Raw genomic sequence first — 24,994 nt, 5'->3', positions numbered from 1 at the left:
TAAGTGTTAGTTTGAGCCATTTGCATAATCGTTCGAACGCTAGGAGCCGGCTCCCTATCTACATGAGTCCTAACATTGTTCCCCAGCTGGTCCCACCCATGACGCTTGCGAAGCTGCTGCCGGGACTTGCCTCTCGCACTTCGACAAGACTGGAATGTCACTTATTCATTTGGGAAATAGCTATCGCACATGACACGGATGGCGCGAAGCGGATTTTAGTAATTGACACAACATCAATCTTACATTAACAATTATCGTAGTGTGTGTACATAGCCAGGTGTCTCGTAGATCGACCGTTATGTCCCCAACAAAACAAGTTTTCTTATTATAATTTTTCCCTAAGTTTTAGTCATCGGGCGGAATGCAGAAATCCACAACTATGTTGAGTATTTTTACTTTCAATATATACATAAGTAGATACACCTATAAATAGAAAATAAAATGGATTTATAATATGTGAGCCAAGTATGTCACGGCGCACGCGGTGGCTACGTGCGCTTAACACTAAGTGAACCGATCGTTCGTAAAACTATTTATCAACTAGCGACACAAACGTTTCATATCATCTATTAAGTACCGAACATATAAACTTAGTCCTGCGTTAACATCAACACTACGTGTCATACAGCATCAACAACCAGACTTGGCCTCGGAGTCACCAATGGAAGAACGAGTCACTGAGGAGACTAGCGTACGTTACGTCGAGCCGGTACTCGGTAGCGGCCGACACTGATCACTCGCATCGACGCCCACGACGCACCGCCGGCGCTCTCTATGATGGAAAATTCACGTCCTGGCGAGCTTACGAGCGAAAACGGCTGTAGGAATCGAAACGCTTGGGTGCGTCGGGAGGCTTGCGGGCGGCGGGCGGACGGCGGGCGGCGGGCGCGGGTCAGGTGGCGTCGAACTCGATGCGGTCCCAGGAGTAGTGCTTGCGCTGCGGGCGCGGCGGCGGGCGCGCCAGCACGGCGCCCAGCAGCGGGTCGCACTGCGGCACGTAGCCGCGCCCGAACACGTTGGGGATGAGCTCGGCGTCCATGTCGCGGCCGCAGTAGTCGTAGCCGTCGCCGTCCACGTGCATGCTCATGCTCGCCGCCGGGTCGATGCCGAACTCCTTCAGGTCGATGTCGCAGCCGCGCGGGTCGAAGGGCTCCGGCCGCGCGTCCTCGTTCTGGAAGGACGGCAGCGACAGGTCGTCCATGTACTCGAAGCCGGTGCGCGAGTGGTCGAGCAGGTCGCCGTTGGTGAGCGGCGTCATGGCCATGCGCTCGGGCGCGTCCTCCACGTCCATGCCGGTGGGCGGCGAGCGCTCGGAGGCGCGCTCGCTCTCGCCCGACAGCAGGCTCTCGAAGAAGTCGTCGTGGTCGTCCGTCGTCGGGTCGGAACCACCGAAGTCGGCGTGGAAGTCGCCGTTCGAGAGCAGGTCGACGCCGAGCTCGGCGTCGATGTCGGTCGCCGACGGGTCCACGTCGCAGTGCTCGTCGACGACGCCGTGCATCTCGGCGTGGCTCATGAACTCGTTCTGGATGTCGTCCAGCTCGCGCTGCAGCTCGTCGGCCGCCAGCGAGTGGCGCACGTGCGGGTCGCACAACACGTCGTCCGACAGCACGGCGGCCGGCGAGAACGAGTCCGCCGCCGACCCGTAGCCGCCCATGCCGTCGGTCGCGACTCCGTTCCCGACCGCCGACGGAGGCAGCTCGCCGTTCTCGACGAGGATCTCGAGGACGTCGTCCATGATCTGGCTGTCCTCGGTGCGGTCGTGCAGCGACGTCGGCAGCGGCGGCGGCGGCGGGGGCGGCGGCGGCGGCGGCGGCGGCGCGGCGAGGCGCTCCGGCTCGTAGTGCGGCGAGGGCAGGATCGCGATGGGCACCACCTTGACGCCGTTGAGGATGTAGGCGGGCGAGGGGCTCGCCTTCTGCGGCGCGGCGTCGGGCGCGTCGGCGGCGGGCGGCGCGACGGCGAACACGCGCACGAGGCGCTCGGGCGCGTCGAGCACGAGGCGCGGCGCGGGCGCGGGCGCGGGCTGCGTGAGCGCGTCGAGCTGCGCGCGCAGCTGGGACACGCAGATGTGCGCCTGCAGCAGGCGGCGGCTCTGGTCGCTGGCGGCCGCGCCCGCCGCGTCGCGCCGCACCGCCTCCAGCTGCTGGCGCGACGCCTCCAGCTTGCGCTCCAGCTCCTCGATGTGGCGGCGCTGCGACCGCACGATGTCCTCGGGCTCGTCGAGGCCGGCGGGCGAGGCCAGCGACGCCGCGGAGGCGGGCGAGCGCGGCGGCTCCGGCGGCTCCTGCTTCTCGACGAGGTAGGGCCGCAGGCGGTCGATGAGCTGCGGCTTGGGCCCGGACACGCGCAGGTTGCGGCGCTTGCACTCGGCGCGCAGGTCGGACACCTTCATGTCCTCGAAGCGCGCGGCGACGGCGAGCGGCAGGGCGGGCGCGGGCGGCGGCGGCGGCGGCGGCGGCGCGCAGTAGTCGGAGCAGTCGGAGGCCACGGAGGCGGCGGAGGAGGGCGCGGGCGACGCGGGCATGAGCTGCAGGAGCAGCTGCTGCTGCTGCAGGAGCAGCTCGTAGGGCGTCTCGACGGAGCCGGGCGGCGAGGACGCCTTCTGCGCGCTCGGGGGCCCCTTGTACTCGTGGAACTTGAAGCGCGCCTTGGGCTGCTGCTTCTGCTTGCTCTTCTTGCGGTTCTTGTCCTTGCCGGGCGCGGGGTGCTGCGGCGGGGAGGCGACGCTGGCGGGCGACAGCGTGGAGGGCGGCGAGGGCGAGGGCGAGGCGTCGTCGGGCGGCCCGCAGTACGACGACGGGTGCTGCGGCCGGCCCGAGGCGCCCTCGCTGGTGGCTTTGAACGAGAGCGTTCCGCTTTTGACGGCCGTCTCTATGTTCTCCTCGGTGTGCAGTATGTTCTTCTTGATCAGCTCGAGCGGCCCGGGCCGGTGCGACAGCTGGTCGTTGAGTTGGTCTGCGAGCCGCGCCTTTTTGAGCATGCGCTGCTTCTCGGCGAGACTCGGGTCCACATGGCTCTCCTAAAAATAAAATAAAAACGTGTCAGTATATTAGGTAACTTTAAAAATTGGCACTTGCATATAAATGACAAAACAAGGTCAAATAAAATTTCCGACCTGTTCTAATATGTGTCTTCGCTCTAATTCCTGACGGTCGGGCCGTCGTTGTATTTTTGCTTTCAGCAAATCTCCCGTCTTCGCTCTTTCCAATTGTTTGCATTGCTCGAAGTACGCCGGAGGCGTCTTTAACGCTGGAAAAATAAATATAAAATATTGAAGCCATAGAACGATATAATCGTCAACCTATTAGCGAGTTCCGATTAGTTTCGATATCAATTAAGTAATGAACATGTAATCGATGATCGATTTTAGAAATTATGATGCATTCGAGTTTATTTTTCTTTCGCCAATTTCTAACTCGTAAAAATATTTCTTGCCTATGTGCCCAGTTAGAAATTCTCATTAGCCGTAGCGTTCAAATCGTAAATAAAATTCTTTCTCCCACGCGCACGAGCGAGCCGCGGTCTCGCGCAGGCTCGCGCGAGCGCGGCGCAGGCGGACGAAGCGCAAAAAATACCAACAATGAATTACAACTACGACAGAGTCTAAGAATTAAGCACAAACTATACTTACGCGGCATTATCCCTTGGGCCACGAGCTGCGTGATGGGACGCCGCGTCAACAGCTTAACTTTCAATGCTGTAAACAAAACACCACTGATAAATAAGAGATCCCACCCATAGGTATACACCAATTTAATGTTTTGCGACGACAAAACACAGTATTTTCCTTAGTTATTATCTTTTTCCCGGTGGACACTCAATAAATATAGCATTCGATGACTGTACAGTGAGGATTTTACGATTCAAATGACAACGTTTACGGATCGCCTTTTGCATACAACAATGCGTGCTGATTGAATAGCCGGCGCATCGTGAAAAATACGGTGTTATGACGCCAGGTGACGAACTTTGACGTAGCATGGCAGTAACATGGACGTAAGGCCGCGTGGTCGATACGTCTATCGACATATCGACATGCTATGATATCGATCAAGTCGGCGGGGACTGGTGCGTAGGCGAATAGTTCTATACTCTTGTTTGCGTGTAGTCAAGCGGGGAGCAGCAAGCGGCGGTCGGACAACGCTGGCGCGCGGCCAACATAAATAAACACTGCACAAGGAAACTAGTGTTATGCCGCGACCGTATTACAGACGAAACATTCACTACCACTGGGCCGAATATTGTGGGTTACTGGGCGTTTGCGCTTCACTCAAATTGCTTTTTTTTAAGTTCCATTTTTATCAACATTAGCTACTTTTTTGTAACATAAAAACATGCCTGAGTTATGAAATTATTAATACTTCTATGATATTCATACGAATTGCACGCAAATGCCAAGAATATGACTGACAATATTTTACAGTTCACACCTACACGGAGAGTGCATAACACCCAGCACGAAATAGAAGCTAACAACAGACTAAGCCGCGTCCGAAAATGAACGCGAAGGACTTTTAAATAAATAATATAATATGGTGAGCGCTAATGGTTTTAAATAAAGACTCGCTCCCGGTTTTGTAAACAGCTCATAAGTACTATGAAAAACGTATTTTGAGTTGTTAGCAGTTAGTTCGCGGATTGATGTATTATGGACACGTGCTGACAAGGACCGAGGTTCGAGTTTGTTTATTGGCGATGCGAAGACGTGTGGCTGCGCCGGAAGCGCGGACCCCGCGAGAATCGTAATGCCGCCGCCGCACGCCGTCGCCGCCTCGCCGGCCAGACGTCGACCCGCGGAGACAAGGTCTAAGGCCACTGGCCTACGCCTCATACATACACATTGCAACTCAGCAACGATACCCATGTACTTTACCATCCAACTGGAATGCACATGTGAAAGCATTTGCCCCAAAAAGTGAAAGCCGCTGTGCAGAGCACTATCCGTATTATTTCCCATTGATATGGAGCCTGTACTCGTTCGCACGGAGTAATTCATTCATAATTTTAATGTTAAAAACCCGTTTTACTCAGAACTACTTTCACGGCTGCTTTACAGTTTCTGATGTAAGCATTTTTATTGTGCACGAAATATTCGCTGCAGCAGACTTGGTCTTGATCGAAAATAGTTTCGTTGCCATTTAATTATTTTTTCCTCGAAATGAGACTGTCCTCATTCCGCATATTAATAGCTATCTTCTTACTACACAAAGAACAGAGGACATTACTCATGTGCTCTATCTGCAATAGTTACACGGTCATCCCTGCACGCTAAATATGCGCATTGTGGGTAAACTTTAATACATAAAGGTAAATGCAAAGAAGACGATACAGGACAAACACCGTGGCATCTTATTGCAAAGAGGAGCAATAACCTTTATAAACTTGTTTGTTTGCCCATCTTAATTCCCTACATATCAGAAACCGTCTCGTCTTAATTATGGAAGCTATTCATGGAAATGCAGAAAAATTGGCGGTCGGCTCTTGTTTTATACAAATTACCCTCACTTATCATAATGATTATGTAAAGTCAACATAGCGTCTATTTTATGCAGTCCTAAAAGTGTTGACTCTTCCCCTTGCATGTAGGCGACTAAGGGACAAATACGCAAACGTCAGGCCTCCCCAAGTCCCCAACCCTTTTGACCAGCTTCGGGAGTGTAGGCCAAATCCTCCATTTGTCTAGTAAATGAGAGAGGTTTGATGATGATAATAATGAAGTGTTGATGAACTAGCTTTGGAAATGGTATCATCATCTCACATAGGACGTCCACTGCTGAACATAGACTTCCCCCATTGATTTCCATGTTACCCGGTTGGTAGCGGCCTGCGTCCAGCGCTTTCCTGACCTTTATGACGGTATTGGAAATGGTATAAGTACGTAATATAAAGGTATAGATACTGACATTCCTTGTGCTTCCCCATGGCTGGCTGGAGGGGGCTGTCGTCGACGACCACTTTAGGGGGGGAGACGCGAGGCGAGCTCGGCGGCTCGCTGGCGCCGCTGCCGCTCGCCTGACGCCCGGCCATCTCCTCCGCACCCGAACTGTATAGAATAAAAACAATGATGAATGATGGACGGTTAAGACGGCTTTTCACTGGAAAAATGACTGTCTTGCGTGGGACTCAAATTCAGGGAAATCACATGTATATTTCTGTGGGATGAGATAGTTTTATTGATGGAATGACCCTGCTGCCAGCAAACTCACAGCGTAAAGCCTGGCAAGTAAAATTTTGTGGCCTTGCTTCGAGTCCCACATAAGGCAGTTAATTTCAAAGGAATAATTATATCCATCACAAACATCAAGCTGTGTGAAGGGTTTAGCAACAGCAGTTAACACCGTACTAATTAAGAGCGNTTCTTGTTGAAAAAATTACGTGATATTTGTCGAGACCCCCCCTCTCCCCTACGTGAGATTTAGTGAGGTTTTTCTTGACCCCCTCCCCCCCCTAAACATCTCACGTAATTAATGGACGCCCCCTAATAACTACAGATAAAATACTCTAACAATAATATTACATATAATACTAGCTGCCCGCCCCGGTTTCGCCCGTGGTACTTACATGTATTATACATATAAACCTTCCTTAAGAATCACTCTATCTATTAAAAAAAAAAAGGTGATTCTATAACCAAGTTTTTAATTTTGTCAAACTGGTAATGACGTCAATTTTGGGAGAGGGGGGGGGGGTCATTAAGAAATGACGATAGGATGATTGTAGGGGGGGGGGGTCAAACTGGTAATGACGTCAATTTTGGGAGAGGGGGGGGGGGTCATTAAGAAATGACGATAGGATGATTGTAGGGGGGGGGGTCTAAAATCTGAAAAAATCGATGACGTAATTTATGGACGGCCCCAAAGCTGGAAATATAGGTTTTTTGAATAGATTCAGTTCGTTCTTAAACATATTATTGATGCCGTTTGCTAGGTCTCATGAAGCACTTTTTCAGTAAGTAACCCTTTGTTCGACATCTTGTATACCTACTATAAGAAATATTCGAGTGAGATCACTTATCGATTATTTTCGTCATCCTTATTTGTATTAAATTTAATTAAAATACACTAAGGCTGAGATGCACCACCTAACTTTGACCCTAACTGACAATAACCGGTGTTTTATGTTAGACAGATTTTTGACATCCAAAATTTTGATGTCAATGTTAAAGTAAGACGGTGCAACACGGCCTAACAAATGTATCGTAGACAGTACTTTTTATTTTCTTCATAAATCTTTCTTTTCTTTGTAAAGCTATCTACAAGCTTTTATTTTCTTTGACATCTGGAGTTGTAAAATCTTGCAACTTAAAATTTACTTACTTCCCGTTTTCCCATTGAGCTGAAATTTTGCATGTCTACACAGGCATGCAAAATTTCGTTTCATTTCGCACTAAATAATTTAATTTACACGTGTTTTCATGCGATGGCCAAGTCAATATATTTATGTAAAACGTTAATGATTTCCTGGACTGGACTTGGTATTACATGGATCTCACAACTTTTTACCGTAGAACAACTGAGTAGTGAGACTTGGTTTTTTGACAAGTATTGTTTTTGATGGGTTTGTATTACAGAACGCATGTGTACCTAATGGGATAACTGTTTAAAAACACGATTAGATAAATTTTGCTCTATGGATAAAAATCTTAAAGTTACCTCTGATTTTTTAGCATTATACGACCGTGGTTTATAATAATAAATTCTATAAAATCACAATGATATCAGTATTTACCTCTTTGATTTCCTGACTTGTTTAGATTTACAAAAACTAAATATTTATTATTAACTTTTAGATAATAATTTGAATGGCGCTTACGATGTTTAGTTACGAGCTCTTTGATGGACACAGATATTGTAGATAACGTTTAAAAAATGGCACGCTCGTTTTCATACATTTCATTCTATTTATTTAACCTATCCATATTTATGTGCGGAAACGTCACAAAATCAGAATAAATTTTAATTTTTCCATCCCGCATCATAAAAACTAAAAAGTCAAAAGTAAAATTTAAATAGTAAATATTTTTCATAAACAAGCTTTTGATGCTGTAAAAAGAATAAAATAAAACATAAATTCTTTCAAACCCATCAACTTATTACTTTACTCAATTTAAAGATCAAAAACTTGTCGCGGGATTTACTAGTGTAAAAAATACATAAATTACGTAACTTGATTTTGCTAAAAGTCTGATCTAAGAAAAAATCAAATAGGTAAATTATACATTATTTCTTTATTATTATGTATGATGTACTGTCTTAGGTACGATACAACTACGGATTAAGATCGTTTAGTCGACGCAGCGTTGAAATTGTACAGATAAATGCAGTTTGCGCACTCACTACGCGACGTCAAGCAATAAAAACCTAAAATTCGAACGCCAACTTTTTGCTACAACGCTCTTAATAAATCCTGTGAAAGGAACGCCTCCAAGCTGGAACTGGATAGATAGTCTGATAAAGGCAACAAGAAATCATTAGATGCTGGCCGCTGTTGATCGTTCCAACCAGACATTAATGAGAGGGACTTATTCAACAGATTAATGGGCTTTAAATAAAAATGATGATGTCAGGTAGGTCCCAAGAAAAATGCATAAACAATCGCGTTGATTCATCTACTAGGTTCATAAAATTAAAATCGCCAAAAGCGCAGCACGATCAAAATTACAGCAAACTATTTTTTGTCCCCAGTAAAGAGAGTTGACGCCCAATGACGCAATTCCTGACGATATTCATCAATATTTGACATCACAAGCGACAGCGACACTACAAAATGTTCGTCGTGGGACTGCTTCCAAAAAACGTAAGCCCCTGTTATTAACGTTCAAGCATTACATTATTGGTCAACGAGGTCACTGTCAGTTAGATCGGGGATATGAAAACAAAATAAAACATGATTGATGGAGTTCAAACAGACGGTTTATTGCTGTTGCTACAATGGTTATCACCGCTGCTGGAATAGATTTGCTATCCTGTGTTCTCTCAGCACTTAATATTTCACGTGATCGCAATTTATTATCAACCAACACGAGTTTCTCTATTGTACTACGTCTATTCGTTCTCAGAGGTATCAGTAGGGCTAGTCCTTTTTTGGATCTTGTCACTTTTGAAATGAGCGATAGCAATGAACTCGAATACGAACACAGTATGAGAGAGTATTCTCCAGATCTTTGAAGTACTTTTAATTAGTGAGCTTAGAAAGCTCTATTTATTCTGATCTGTTAGTTGCCCCCATATTCTATGCTTATTTCATGCTTGAGGAATGGTTTAAAGACAACGCCAACTGATCTCTATTGTCTCTATTGACAGAACCTTTTACTATCAACTCAACCTAATGTTTATTTTATTTATTTATTTATTATTCATTATTGAGCAATTACATATTTGATCCAAATAGCAATAACAAATTGGCTTGCGCATTTGTATTAGTTATTCTTGAATTCTAGTATTGAAACGTGTTCATTGCAGATACGAACGTATGTAGTACTTATTTTATTGTATGGTTCACCTGAAAGTGTCGTCGACGCCGCACGGCTTGAACCACTCGGAGTAGATGGCGCTCAGCTTCTCCACGATACAAGATCTCTAAATCTTGGTCCGTTGTGATTCTATTTGGAATGCCGAAACTTGCAATCTAATTCGAATAGAACGCGTGCCTGTATTTATTATCTACTTGATTATAACATGTTTCACCTGAAAGTGTCGTCGGAGGGAGGCGTGGCCGGCGTGCGCGGCGGCGACGCGGGCGAGGCGGGCGACGCGGCGCGGCTGCGCTCGCGCTTGTGCTGCGGCTTGAACCACTCGGGGTAGATGGCGCTCGGCGTCTCCACGAGACAATAACTGTGTGTTATCACATGGTTCACCTGAAAGTGTCGTCGGAGGGAGGCGTGGCCGGCGTGCGCGGCGGCGACGCGGGCGAGGCGGGCGACGCGGCGCGGCTGCGCTCGCGCTTGTGCTGCGCGGCTTGAACCAGTCGAGGTAGATGGCGCTCGGCGTCTCCACGAGACAATAACTGTTTGTTATCACATGGTTCACCTGAAAGTGTCGTCGGAGGGAGGCGTGGCCGGCGTGCGCGGCGGCGACGCGGGCGAGGCGGGCGACGCGGCGCGGCTGCGCTCGCGCTTGTGCTGCGGCTTGAACCACTCGGGGTAGATGGCGCTCAGCGTCTCCACGAGGTCGTGGTCCAGCGTCACGCGCCACGAGGCGCGCCCCTCCGAGCCCTCGGACCCGCCGCCTTCGCCACACGACGATCGGCTCTCTGTGGGTTAACAAAATGTTTATAAGAAAATGTGGGGACTATTCTCACCTCTCGTTCCTACCGCTGCAACTCCTGTGTAGCCCGAATCTTCTAACCCAACCCGTGGGGGAAAGTTAAACTGTCATTGGAGCCGCAACGAAATTAATCAGAAGAACATAAGAGTTCAAAGTTAAGGTTCAACTTGTTAAGAAAATCTAGTAGAATAGGATCACCATTCGCCACCCACTCTCTACGTGGATGTTGTAAGACTGGTGAGAAACGATAAGGTAAAAAACAATCATCAGGTGAGCCCAAACCGTCTGGCTAGCGTAGGAAGTGTGAGCTGGGCTCCCTTTTAACTCTGGTAAATAAGAGATGGGGACTGAATGACCTGATGATGATGATATGGAGGCTTTCATGACGGCAAGCAGTCAACTTTATCCCAGAAAAAAAAAAGGATTTCATTTATCAAGCACGCACAAGTTGTTTTAAACTCAAGCAAAACAAATGAATAAATTCACTACCAAATTAACATCACCACAGAATACCTGATAGTACTATTCACATTGGTTGAATGAAGGGCCAGTAGCGCCACACAACGGAAAATCGATTCCCATTGATAACTATTTATAACGGAGAGTAAACATCGAGTTGGAAGTGCGTGCGCTATTACAGCGTCACAACAATAGATGAAAGATTCGGGAATGGGTGTGGATTGCCGATGGGCAGATTTGGGTGAGGCTCAATTCAGCTGAGCATGGTATACTTACTAGTGATGTGACCATTTAGCATGGGTAAGAATAGTAGGTATTCCAATGAAAGTAAAGTGTTCGGTATTTAGATCACTTTCTTTTAAGCATCAAAATTCTATTTCAGATCCGCAAAGATCCAAGAAATATGAAATAGAGCGCAGCGCAGTAAAAAATAATGTTAGAAAGAACAACATTACGTCGGAATTTGTGTTGCTGTACGAGTCGATTAGTTGACGACTTGGCATGCATGTCTTCACTTTAAACAAAGGATCAGCAGCAGCATAATTAGTAGGAAATAGGAAGGCAAGTTCTTCATTTTGACTCAGAACTCAGGAATGAGTCTACACATCCCTGTTCAGTTTGTTTACGAGCGCGCACTGATTGTTTCGAGTCCTTGAACGCGTTTGCGTGCGCTAAAACTCGTTCCTAACTCTTTGATGCATTGGAGCGGAGAGCGAATGCCATTGCCATTTTACGATTATATGAATAAAGCGCGAAAGATTTCCATAATGGTTTAATAGGTAAATTGTTTGGGCACTAAAAACTTTATGAACTGGAACGACATTGTGTGAAAAACATTGGCCATTCTAATTTCGGATCATCAACAAAGTTCATTTCTGCTTTTCAGAACCTAAACGCTTAAATGTAGATGGTATATGCCTCCCACCTTATCGTAACAGTCATTTTTGAACAGTTCCACACTTCAGTTGGTACAAAAACTAAAAAGCCATCTGTAATAAGATTATTGCCGCTTGAATAGGTCTTGTTTAAATCTAGTTTTGAGTGGTCAGAGTTCAAATACCGCTTGAAACGCGTTCTATTTGGACCTGAATCTATTTATTAGCTCCGAGTGCGTGCTCAATAACCCTATACGAATTCATTCTCCAGTACCTATCTCTAAAGCTTTTCCAGCTATCAAAGGCAATAATTTCGTATAGCTTTAAATATTATGAATTCATGTGAATGTGCGAAAAATATGGCTATAACGTTACGCTTGAACTGGCAATAAAGTCGGAATTGCCTACGAGGAATAAACAAAACGTCTGTCCGCTTACGTGAGTTTTATACAATATTAAACTAAAAGTTACGTAAACAAGCTGTAGACTTCAAAAACGTTAAATATTTTAATCTATTTGCTGCTCGAATTGCAGCAACAGAACGGCGATTGAAATATAACCACGCCCCGTAGACACCTCGTTCAGACTACACGCTAAAGGATTGCTAGTTCCGCTAACGCAAATACGTTCGCGATAACAATATAAATGTTTCCACTGAATGAGAAAGAATGTGTATTTGATCTATAATGGCCAAAAGTTTAGGTTGCGAGCACAAAAGTTTATCCGAGTGCAGTTTGGTTCCAAATTTTCCAAAATTCCAAATTCTTAGCGATTTATAGTCGCTTCTCATTTGTCGTCGTCATCATCAGTCGTGTGTTCGATTCCCGCGGCACAATATTAAGACCATAGAACATTTTATTTGTAAGCCTGTCAAATTGTCTTTAATGATGGTATCAAGAACATAAATATGGTGCAGCATTTTGGGATACATAACACCCGTAATTAATGTATGTTTAAGTGCTGGTTAATCTCGATAAAAAGTAAACCTGAACTCTACCACAAACCGATACAGGTTACTGCGGTGACTCACTAAGCCCCCAGTCAGCCGGTTCAATGCTTTTCGATAAAGCTTTTGATATTTAAGAGACTTTTGCCTGAGCCGCGTTCTCCAGTTAGCTGTTAAAAATACCACTTATGATTTATGAAAGACACTCAAACAAAAATTTGAATTGTTAATTGGCTATCGTCGCCATTACATTGGATATTAAGGACACCAATCAGAGACTTCCATTTCAAGTTAAAGGATTAACAACAACAAAACAAGTACAGTATTTTGATACAAGCATTTCTTGAAAAATCGTAAGCCTTTGTAGATCGAAGCACCAACTAGACCGAACGTCAGTCAGAAGAATTTTAGTTAGAGACGAAGCTTAGTAACAAACAACATACATAGATCTGTTATCGGTGTACCCTTCAAAGCCCGGTGAAGACGGAAAAAGATGCTAGTATGAATAATATGCTCGAAACAACCGCTGAAAAGTTGCAGTATTACATAACATATTCTTGGCAATAAACATATCGTTGTTTTCTGAAGGTATGCCAGAGTGGATAATTTAATAAGATAAACGCCTATTACGCATCTTTACGCTGGTATTACAGAATACCTTCTTGTAAACAAACCGACGCGGGCGCACGTGCGAAGCTGACTCACTGCGAAGTTTGGTGAGAAACGGGCTGCAAGGCAGTACATAAGGCCAATGCCGGCATATTCCAGAACATCTCTGGAAGTTTCCCCTTTTGGCTTAATGAATTTTCGATATAAATGAAAAGACGACATGAAGATGCATATTCATTGCATCACAGCGTACAATATGACGCAGTTGGATTATTATAATGACAAGCAGTTGGTGTCCCCTTTTTTTCATTGATACAATGAAATTGCGTTAAGTCAGACTGTGGGTGGGTTTGATATTTAATGCTATTTCATGTGTAATAATGATTGATTAGTTTGTATTGCAGGAAATTGGCAAGGCTTACCTTACAATGTACTTCAATCTTTTGCCCGGACACGAACCCACACGATAGCGAACAAGCAGGTATTATAAGATATAGCAGTGTGACCTTTCTAGAATGCATGCCTGTCATAAATTCGGTCAGCATTAAAGCAATGACTACTTTTATTTTCTTCGAGTCAGGTAGGTAATCATCGCACTACTGACTCGTCGTCACCTCCCACGCGCCATTTCGTATATTAATGCCGTATCACACGGCACTCCACTCGGCCACTTAGTCAATAGCTCATTATTAGACGCATATGTAATTTGTTTGCAAATGGCTCTTTTGGTTGTACCGAAACAATCGGAATACAAATATCAGAGTTATGTTTTCTATCATCGTCGTTTTGACGACATAGAGACGACTCTATATAGTCAAAAACTGACGTTCCACTCTTCATATCTCAAATCTACACCCTGAGTATGTTATTAAGAACTTATAAGCTGTGACAACCAACCATGAAAAAAATACTGAGAGATCAGACGATATTTCTTGGAAAATATATCAAAGTGAAACTTTAAAGAGTTGGACAAGTTTCTAGCATTAGTACAACCGGGTCAAGGTATATTTCACTGGAGTAAATATTCTGAAATACGAAAAATAGATCGGTGCCGTCGCTTGTTGTGCGCATCGTAAGTTGCTCGTACGCAACCCGTCAATCAAATAGCCCGCGCGTGCGCTCTGCAGCCGAGACGTTCATCTCCTGCCATATTATTTAATGTTTCATTAAGGCTAGGATTTACCGCCTCGATGCCGTGCATTCGTTTACCTCAGCCCCCGCACACCTCGCACTGACACTCGCGCTGACATTCGCGCGACGCGATGACGCCACAGTGTAAAAACAAGCCGTAAGTTGGATTAAACCGTAATCTTCAAATAGTGAATAAACAAATAATAAAATTGAATATCCTTCGACATAATATTTTAACACTGCGCCTCTAGTCTCAAACTAAGCAAAGCTTGTACTATGGGATATGAACATACTTAAATAACATAACATAAATAAATACATAAGGTTAGAAAACACCCAGCCCGAAACAAACAATATTATAATGTTCATGCACACAAATGTTTGTCAATCAATAATGTCAAATGAAAGATGATATTAAGTCAAACAAATATTATCAAATAACCAAAAAAACACGAATTTTTAAGCAGATTTTTTTCAAAAAGTGTAATTTTTTATTATTTGTTGGCAATTTGTGTGTATTTTATGTATTTTTTTAATATTGCCTGCTATTTAACATTATCACTGTTTTTATTTTATCAGGATATACCGCTTAGTTTAAAAGTTATTACGTTTTCTTTACAATACGTAATTGGAAGAAAAAAAATTCTATAAAAAATTAAAAAAAAATCTCAAAAATTTTATGACCTCTTTTTTGTCGATAAAAATAGGTCTAGTTTCATCTATTTTCATATGTACACTTTAACGTGACTCACACTATACAGTTTTTTTGGTTATTTGATAAATTTCTCCAAAAAATGCCCCTATAACGGGTGGTTTTTATTACTTTGTATTATTTTCTATCGTATTATCTTTGTAAAACCAAAAATCGCATGTCTCTATGCCTATCACAACATTTGCTATGATCGTTTGAACAAAGCCCTGCCACAACATTATTCTCCGCTACAGGTAGAGACAATTTTAATTTTAACTAAAATGCTTATTTTACTTCGAAATCTTTTGTTTTTATTTGAAATCTAACTTGTCTTTATCAAAATTACAAATCTAGAGCCATTTTCAGTTTCGTTGTTAACGAAGCGTTGAATGGCGCGCCCGGAGAGGCTTAGTTCAAACGATCATAGCAAATGTTGTGATAGGGATAGAGACATGCGATTTTTAGTTTTACAAAGATAATATGATAGAGAATAATACAAAGTAATAAAAACCAACCGTTATTGGGGCATTTTTTTGAAATATTTATCAAATAACCAAAAAAATACGAATTTTTAAGCAGATTTTTTTCAAAAAGTATAATTTTTTATTATTTGTTGGCCTTTTTTGTGTATTTTATGTATTTTTTTAGTATCGCTTGTTATTTAGCATTATTACTGTTTTTATTTTATCAGGATATACCGCTTAGTTTAAAAGTTATTACGTTTTCTTTACAATAAGTAATTGGAAGAAAAAAAATTCGATAAAAAATAAAAAAAAAATAAAAAAAATTTTTTGACCTCTTTTTTGTCGATAAAAATAGGTCTAGTTTCATCTATTTTCATATGTACACTTTAACGTGACTCACACTGTATAGTAGATTATCAACTTATATTTTTGCTAATTTTTTTAGACATCAGTCAACGGCGTAATCCTCCAAAACGGCCTAGCAACGACTCAGACAAACAACAAAGCGGCAACTGGCGAGGAAGTGCCACAATCTATCGTTATCACGACGCGGCAGCAATACGGCTTACCAGACGAGGCTGTTGTGTACTGCAACTTCAACCAGCTGTACAAGATCGATCCGCTGACGCTGCATATGTGGGTGTACATTCTGAAGCACGTGCCGAACAGCGTGCTGTGGCTGTTAAGATTCCCAGCGGTGGGCGAGCCGAATCTGCAAGCCACTGCGCAGCAACTGGGTAAGAAGAATAACGACTGTTTTGTTTTCTAATTCAAGGAGGGTTTTCGCGATTGAAAAATCCGCCAGAGGGAAATACGTATACGGGAGGTCCAAATGCTGCATGATTGGTTATTTTTGATATGACATTGACAGATATATCAAAATCCACCAATCATGCAGCATTTGGACCTCCCGTCTACGTATTTCCCTCTGGCGGATTTTTCAATCGCGAAAAACCTCATTAATTTAAAATTATTATGTAGTCGAATCAATAACAGACATTCAATGTCAAGAATAGTATCAAGCATTGAAAAGCCTCCTTACCAGCGTTTTTCGAACGTTTCGTTGTCTTGCCAGCATCTATGCAGCGTTGATGTGGCTCATCAACTCTCTTTAACTAAATAACGCGACGTAGATCCGGCGTTCTGCAGTCTCTAAGCATTAGCGTCGCAGCGATATTGAGTTGACAAGATAAGATGACGACGTTCACACGGTCCCTATTTTATTTATTTACACTAATATTATAAAGAGGAAAGATTTGTACCTATTTTTGTATGTTTGTAATGAATAGGCTCAAAAAGTACTGGGCCGATTTAAAAAATTCTTTCACCATTCGAAAGCTACATTATCCATGAGTAACATAGGCTAAATTTAATTTTGGAAAAACATAGGGTTCAGGGGTCCACGCGCGCGAAGCCGCGGGCGGAAAGCTAGTCTTTATTAAAGAAACAGCCTTGTTTGATACATGCAGCTTAAAATTAAGTGGGTTACACATTGGCCTTTCAGTAGGTATTCATGCGATTCGATTTTAAGCTATCTTGTTTCCATGTAAACTTTATCTGACTAAATCTTATTTGCAGGTCTTCCGCCCGGCCGCATAATCTTCTCCAACGTAGCAGCGAAGGAGGAACACGTGCGACGCGGTCAACTAGCTGACGTGTGCCTCGACACGCCGCTGTGTAATGGACATACCACCAGCATGGACATATTGTGGACTGGCACGCCTGTTGTCACGCTGCCTGGCGAGACGCTGGCCTCCAGGTCAGTACAGTACTGTACTTACTATTACATCGTTCGTTTCAGTCAAATTGTCCTGCTGGACAAAGGACCTACCCCAAGGGTGTCCACAATGACCGGTCCTGCGCTGTCCGCATCCAGGCACTTTCCGCGACCTTCAATAGATCGTAGGTCCACCTGGGGCTATCCACACTACATCTGCCTGTGGTTGTCACTCGAGAACTTTTCTGCCTCAGCGGCCATCAGCTGTGTGAGCTATGTGCCTCGCCTATTTCCACTTGATTGTAGCAATTTTGCGCACATTGGTTTTCCTGCGGACCTTATTTCTGATTCGATGGAAACTCCCGAGCATAGCACGCTCCATCGGCGATGGAGCTGGTGTCGTTCTTTTCATGTTGACACCCTACGTACGAGCTCAAAGGGGTGTATGTAAAGTAAAAAAGGAATTGGGTGGTTCATTATGACACAGAACGGATGTTCGTTTGTGATTTGGTATTTCCTTTCTACAGATGAAATAAACACGCTTACCGTAATGCATCATACACTGGTCATCATAAAAATCGACCCACCCGCGACAAGCACTTTCAAACGTATGCATCCCCACTTCCCACCAATATTACTATATATATTACCATTTAAATGCCTAGTTCTAAACTTCATTTCATTAAAGGAAAGGTTTTTACCCCAAAAATGTGTCTGTAGAAGAATCCAGAGTCACTTCTTCAAAAAATAGGTAGTTACGCTTGAGCCAACTTTTATGGCTATAAAACTGTTGGTTTAATCGCTATCCATCTGTTAAAGAGGACACGTGAGATCATTATTTGGTTTTATAACCATAAAAATTGGTCTAATTGATCCCAGAGGTGAGCCCAAAGTGAGGTCTTTTTTCAAGTTTTTCAAGTCACATTTATTGTATATGTTAATCGTTTATTAGGAAATTAAATATGTTTTTCTTTAAGGATATTTATTGGGCTTTCAAATAACACCAATATTGTTGGGGCACCATGATTGTGTCAGGAGAAACGAGTTTTCCTGTAAAACGTAGGCCGATTTTTGTGATGACCAGTGTAGTTTAAAGCAAGCTTGCTCCCAAATTAAGCAATTGACCCCATTAGCCAATAATACCAATAAAAACTACTTCACAAGAAACAATGATGTCATAGGGACATTAGCTCATAAAAAGTAAGAGATTGGCTTTGTTAAAGTTAATTTTATTGTTACAGAGTGGCAGCTTCACAACTTAACACACTTGGATGCCCCGAGCTGATTGCGAGGACAAGACAAGAATATCAAGACATAGCTGTAAGACTAGGAACTGATAGGGAATAGTGAGTATGGTTAACCACTGCATTTTTTACACACCTAAGGTTTGAATTAGCTCGAATCATTGATGATTTATTTTCCATGACAATGACGCTATTGACGCCGCGTTGGTCCAACCTTTGAGGGTTCCATAGTCCATAGTCCATGTTAGAGCAGCGTATAGAGATAGCCAATGATCATCATTAGGTCATTTATGCCCGTTTTCACCATCAATCTCTAATTTTTAAGTGAACCCTATACCAACAAAATTCATATTATGTGTTACCAATAGGGGTCACTTGAAACTTAGGGATTGATGGTGAAAACGGGTATTAGTCTCCATTGCAGGAGCCTAATGCCCGTTTTCACCATCAATCTCTAATTTTGAAGTGACCGCTATAAAAACAATATTCCTGTTATGTGTTACCATAGGGGTCAATTAAAAATTAGGGATTGATGGTGAAAACGGGCATGAATGACCCTGAGACCCTCCAATGAGGACACTGATTTACCGGAGGCAAATGGAGGATTTGGACTACAGTCCCCACGCTGACCAGACGGGTTGGGGAGGATAGAGATAGTAAAACACGTAAAAGAAGAACGGTCACGCCCCATCCCCATACAAAAAAAACCCAGACCCGACAGAAACGAGACATACCTCAGTTTTTTTGTCATGTCTTAATTAGTTAAATTATATATTTTTTATATTCGAAATCTATGTATAACACCAAAATATTACCCTTTGTTTTTGTTCAGGTGTTACAAAAACTAATACAAAATGCCTATTTATCACCAAAATTGGTAAATGTATGTACCTAAATGTCTATTACAGCTGCTATGGAATGTATCTAGGTGACCTGGAGATGCAGTCGAATTATACAGGGTGGAAACGATGAAGTTACAAAATCCAAAAATTCGTATTTTTGTATTTCTCGTTTCTGTCGGGCCTGGGTCACAGATGACCGTTCTTCTTTTCGTAGCAACATACTAACCCGAGCTCTCTCTTACAGTTTAAAAGCGATCCGCGCGAAAGTGTGGACGGCCCGGACGGAGAGTCCATTGTTCGACTGCAAGGCGTACGCGACCGGCCTGGAAATGCTTTACCAGCGTATGTGGCAGCGGTTCGCGCGAGGCGACCGCCCCGACCACATACAGGCCGCGGACAAATAGGCGAGCGCGCCCGCCAACTCCGCCAAGAAGCGACGCTGGTGCTAAGCGGACACAGACCTGATCAGTACGTTTGTTTTGTGGTAGTGGCTATACTAAGACTCGTGTACCGTACATCAGACTAAATTTTAGTGCTAAAATCGCTCTTATTACAAGTAAATAAGATGCCACAGTGGTTAGTTTGATGCCGTCGTCTGAACTATAATGTGTCAGTATGCGCATGAGTTGGTCTTGTTGATGACTACGTAATTCCATGAGAAATACGCAATTGATGTTTATAGCTTTGTCAATGGAGACGAGCACAGTGAGACGTGGGTAGCGAAGGGATACGTCCCTAATTTATACCCAGTTTAAATTAAACTCTTGCGCATATTTTATGATGATACAGTTGTTTAAAGTCCACTACACTTCCATTTGCATTGTAGTCTTGTCACTTATACTGTGCTGGTCTATTAGAATGACAGCAGCTGAAACGACGAAATTTATGTGTAACAAAATTGTTTATTTGCTATTTATAAACTGATCAGGTCTGATGTTATTGCTTGACAGAGTGACTGAACAAAATGACTCTTGAACAAAGTGATAAGTGAGGATCGTGCAGAAAAGAAGGCAGAACTGAAGGACATTTTGTAGTGTTAGCATTAACATTTTAAGAGCGTTGTCACATTTTTCATGCAGAAATCGAGAATTTGGCAGATTTCGAAATGATTTTAGTCATATAATTTATTGTTATAGCTTCTTTTGACTTATATCATCGTAATTATCATACGTTTTTCCGGAATGTCTATTGACAAAATCTCGTTCAAATTGGATTTTTGCCTAAGAAAACAGCAAATTTCGAAAGCCCGATTTCCAGGTAACTCGCGAAGGCACAACTTTGAACTAATATTACAACAAATTTATTTCTAAGTAAGAAGATAGAATGTATTCATTAGAATAAGCATACCCTGAAGAAGAAAGTGTATTGAGAAAATTTTGATGTTTAATTCATTAAAATGCATTTTTATCATGTCTAAGATAGTCAAAATTCGAGAAAATTACTGCAAGAAAACAGGTCACATCTCATAATCTAAAAGTCATTTGGCAACATAAACTACTTTATACTTAAGAAGAAACATAGTACTATTATTGTGTGAAAAAGAAAAAATATCTATCTTCAATCTTCAAATGAAAAATTAATTTGAAAATACTATAAAATCGGGTGCATCAAATGGCATAAATCAGTCGTGCTTTGGCACTCGTAGACGCCGGGTCTATGTCAGTTGACTGCCCACTGACGTAGTAAATTATAAAAAAAGAAAAGGTAGCCCTTATGGGGCATTTTACATGTCTCCTTACCTTTTTGGCCCTACCAGCGCTTCGAGACAAACATATGGCAAGTGCTGAGAAGAAACGCCGGAACAGACTTCTTACGATCAAAGAATTTGAATCAAGTTTTGCTTATAAAATGAAATGAAAAGTGTTTGAAATGTTAAAAATGGTCTTTGGTGAGTCTGCTGTGAGTGAATCAAGGGTTTACGAGTGGTAAAATCGTATCTCAGAAGACCATGAATGCATAGAAGATGACGAGCGTTCTGGACGCACCAGCATATCAACAACCGATGAAAATGTGAAAAAACAGAAAGAAGTGGTTATAAAACACCGTCGAATCACAATTTTATTAGGGAAGGTGCTGATGATGTTAGCATAATCGTTTGACTCATGCTATGAATATTTTTTGGATTTTTGTCGGTATGAAACACATGGCAACAAAATTTGTTCGAAAAGTAGTTTCTATTTCCGTAAATAAAAATAACTTTAAAGGGTCATCGTTTTACAAACATAAGTGACATTNACAAAAAAGCCGTCGACGTACTTCTTTGGGATTTTTTTTTATCGGACAAACTATGCAATATCGTGTTTTGGAAAAGTTGTCGCCCTAGTTAAAGACGTTAACTTACTCGTACAATTTTTTGTTTGCTAAAATACCTTTTCATTTAGAAGCTATCTGCAAACAAAATCGGTCAAATATCGACAATTTGGGAAATCATGGCCTTAATTTGACTAACGATAATAAGTTCTATTGTTGTAATGCAACTCATTAGTAAACGTTATAAGACAGATTGAGGTGCTCATTAACTTTCCAAATGTTAAGAGCTGCGGAGATAAATAATGTTGGTAACGTTGCAGCGGCAAACAGAAAATTGGAATATCCTGCCCATTCAACATGTCATTTTAAAGTTTTATATAAGGAAACGATTATAACTATTTCAAGCAAAAACTACTAAGCGGATTTTAATAAAAATATAAGGGTCATTCCATAAAAATCTGTATATTTTCGACGTCATTTTGTCCGTAACTTTTTTAAGATGCTTTTGAATACTTTATTAGTGTAAATTATAGTTTATTAATTAATTATGTTATGTCTAAAAGGACCAGTCATTTTATGCTTTATTTTAGGAGAAATTATAATTTTCAATTTTTTCATACTACATTACTCCTATATGACTTCTAATAAAGTATAAAACTTATAACCTTAACATTTATAGATAAGTTAATATACATAATGTAGTTGTTTTGTTATTATCACTATATAAAAAACATCATTCCCTAACTAGTAATTTAGTCCCAAGTGCCGTTTAAAGCTAGGGCCTGACGCTCTAGGGACTGACGATTTGGAGTAAAACTTAACACAAATGCAGATTAACTTTATATTATAAGATGCTTAATACGATGTGCCGAAAATAGCCAAAAAACCACACGTAAATACTAATTAAATTATATACAATTTCTTTTTGTAATCAATAAAGCTACTCAACTAGGGACTGACGAAGTGACTGGATTAACACATGTTTCCCCAACAACTGTCACGTTTGCACTAATTCAAAAAACGGCTACCGCAAAGCAAGTATGGTCTGAAGATAACTTCGTATCGTACTTTAAACTCAACTAAATGGCATTCACTCTAAATACATAATAAAGCGCAAAATTATAAAACCAGTGCGTGGCTAGGGAATGACGCTAAAAGCTGTAGACTCTTTTTCAACTAAAGAAAATCAAATTATTGTTTATTGCAACCGCAAAATATTAATAGAATTTGGTGTAATATACATTTATATAGATTATTCGTTAATTAAAACAAAGGATAAAGTTGATGTTTTTATAACTGTGGGTCCCAAAACACAAACTTTTAGAGTACGGACATGCCTAGGGAATGACGTTTTGGGTCATTCAAAAGGAATTTAAGATGTTTTAAAAATAGTTTCAAAAATATAAATGGGTGATGAATAAAGCACATTGCGAGCTGTTATTTAACAATTTTGGAATAAAATATTAACAAATATTTCATGTGAAATGTGGCTCGGACTAAGAGTTGACATATTTTTGTGGAATGACCCATAAGCATGTCAGATTAATATAGTCTACCATTGACGAACTGGTTCACGACTTCACGTAAACTATAATACGAATAGGAATTGCGTTTTTCCTCAAAATACCGGAAAAATTAGGTGGCGAAAGTTAATTAGAATTTCAAAACTCATATGACACATTGAATAAAAGAAAATTAATTATATTTCCTCCGTTTAATCTTTGTTAAACGCCAAAAGGAAGCTGTACCATTTCTCGTTTCCGGAAGTTCTGATTTAGATGTAGACAGCTGTTACATTGGTTATAAATGTAGTTAGATTAGTTAGTTCCTTGTCGGCTCTCGTCACGGAGGCTGCGGCGGTGACGCGAGCTTGCACACGGCACTGACCACGCGTGGGCGAGCCACCTGTCTCCGCCCACAAGCCCACTTTGTTTACAAGCGGGGTGACGCACCACGTGGACCTTGCTTAGTAACTTAGCACACGATCGATCACTTTTATTTTTATTGGAGCATAAGCTTAATTGAATTACGAGAAACTACGCCGGTTAATGAAAAGCCGACATAGAAACGTAGATCGTAATAGAACGGAGAGAAAAATAGTAACTAGGTATTTGTTGCACGAAAACAATGTAATGTGCTGCCAAAAAGATGTTAATGGATGTGGTCTCATTTTGGAAGGGAAAATAAGTAATTACTCGCAACACGTGCCATGTTCATATTTTTAACAAACCAAGGAATTATGCCCTACACCTTTGGTAAAGATGAGGAAATATCTTTTTGAAACATACATAACACGACAAAGCACGAGCGCACTAAATGCACAAAGCTTTTGTTGTATTACATCCGGTAGAGTTCGGTGCGTCAGCTATGAGTAAAATAAAAGCACTAAGTTACATTTCACCATGATGATGATATTCCACAAATGGGACTACAACGTTATGCCTGGCAAGCATAAAACCATATTTCGTCGGGTTTATACTCTTCATTTATGATAGAAATGATGTAAACAAGCAGGTTGGCAGTGGGCACTAAACTTAACGTTTTTCTCCCAATGCGTATTTAGGTCAGCCCCAGTTGTGGCGTGTATCAAATGCCCGCTTTCATTAAGGCGTCTATTCCAAGACAAACAGCAATAGTCGCGATTCTCCATAGTGCTCGGCTAAATATGATTTGTGGGACAAATCCCGAGGCGGGGCGGCGAGTGCGTGAAGAATGACCCCGTTCCGCCACCACGGAGAGCTCATGTCACCATGCTGTCGTTTACATATACTCGTATGACAGTAAACTTATGAGGATTTCCCAAAATTTTCTCCGAATCTTTTACTAGCTTTTGATTAACATACTTTCGTCTAACGCCTAGAGGTGGGCGCCACGCCGGCGCGCCGCCGCCGCCGCGAAATTTTTCACGCCGCCGCCGCCGACGATCGGCTGTCGGCGCGCCGACTCCTGACTATTTGTTTTTTTTTACAAATATTTGTACTGTGCGGGAATCGAATCCGCAACCTCCGGCATAGATTACTAACGTTTCTAACACAAAATTGCAAAGAACTGCATGCCTAGCAATACCGAGTGCATTTAGGACTACGCCAACTAAGCATTGGAAATTATTCTGCGACTGCCTCCACTGTACTTGGCGCTAGAAGTGGACGCAAGAAAGGCGCTGCACTGACTGAAGGGGGCGGGACTTTGGAGTACATTCAAGCCTTGCATCAAACACACAAGAATGGGGAGCGATCCTCAATTAGATGCAATAACGCACATGGGAAGTAATACACTGCGTTTTCCGGTATGCGGCCTCCACCCCAGAACCTTGCTGCCACATCGGCCGTCACTTCTGCGTACTATGTGCCCTGTCCACCGCCACTTCAGCTTCCTAATCCGTCGGGCTACGTCAGCGACTTTAGTTCGTTTACGGATCTCCTCATATTTGATTCGATCTCGTAAAGAAACACCGAGCATAGCCCTCTCCATAGCACGCTGTGCAACTTTGAGCTTCTGTAT

The 24,994-nt window shown here is 42.5% G+C and overlaps 1 protein-coding gene across 3 annotated transcripts in view; it reads right to left on the bottom strand.

Annotated features, from left to right (window-relative positions):
* Nucleotides 1-795: 795 nt before the first annotated feature.
* Nucleotides 796-24,994, bottom strand: part of Mrtf (Myocardin-related transcription factor) — a 56,913-nt gene continuing 32,714 nt past the window's right edge. Inside the window, exons 2-7 of one of the 3 annotated variants that reach the window (XM_028315221.1) lie at nucleotides 10,134-10,251; nucleotides 9,687-9,791; nucleotides 5,904-6,043; nucleotides 3,632-3,697; nucleotides 3,116-3,249; nucleotides 796-3,019 (exon numbers count right to left, since the gene is read on the bottom strand). In XM_028315221.1, coding sequence (XP_028171022.1) covers nucleotides 893-3,019; nucleotides 3,116-3,249; nucleotides 3,632-3,697; nucleotides 5,904-6,043; nucleotides 9,687-9,791; nucleotides 10,134-10,251 — 2,690 coding nt within the window. In that variant the 3' untranslated portion in view covers nucleotides 796-892. Of the gene's footprint in view, nucleotides 3,020-3,115; nucleotides 3,250-3,631; nucleotides 3,698-5,903; nucleotides 6,044-9,686; nucleotides 9,792-10,028; nucleotides 10,252-24,994 lie in introns of all 3 variants that reach the window. The other 2 variants (XM_028315236.1, XM_028315227.1) reach the window with 2 other exon arrangements.

Source organism: Ostrinia furnacalis, unplaced genomic scaffold (assembly GCF_004193835.3).
Source record: "Ostrinia furnacalis isolate ACB-3 unplaced genomic scaffold, ASM419383v2 OfSCF0322, whole genome shotgun sequence".
In the NCBI taxonomy this organism is placed as follows: Eukaryota; Metazoa; Arthropoda; class Insecta; order Lepidoptera; family Crambidae; genus Ostrinia; species Ostrinia furnacalis.
Note: the sequence above shows the minus strand (reverse complement) of the source record. Positions and strands in the feature narration are given on the sequence as shown.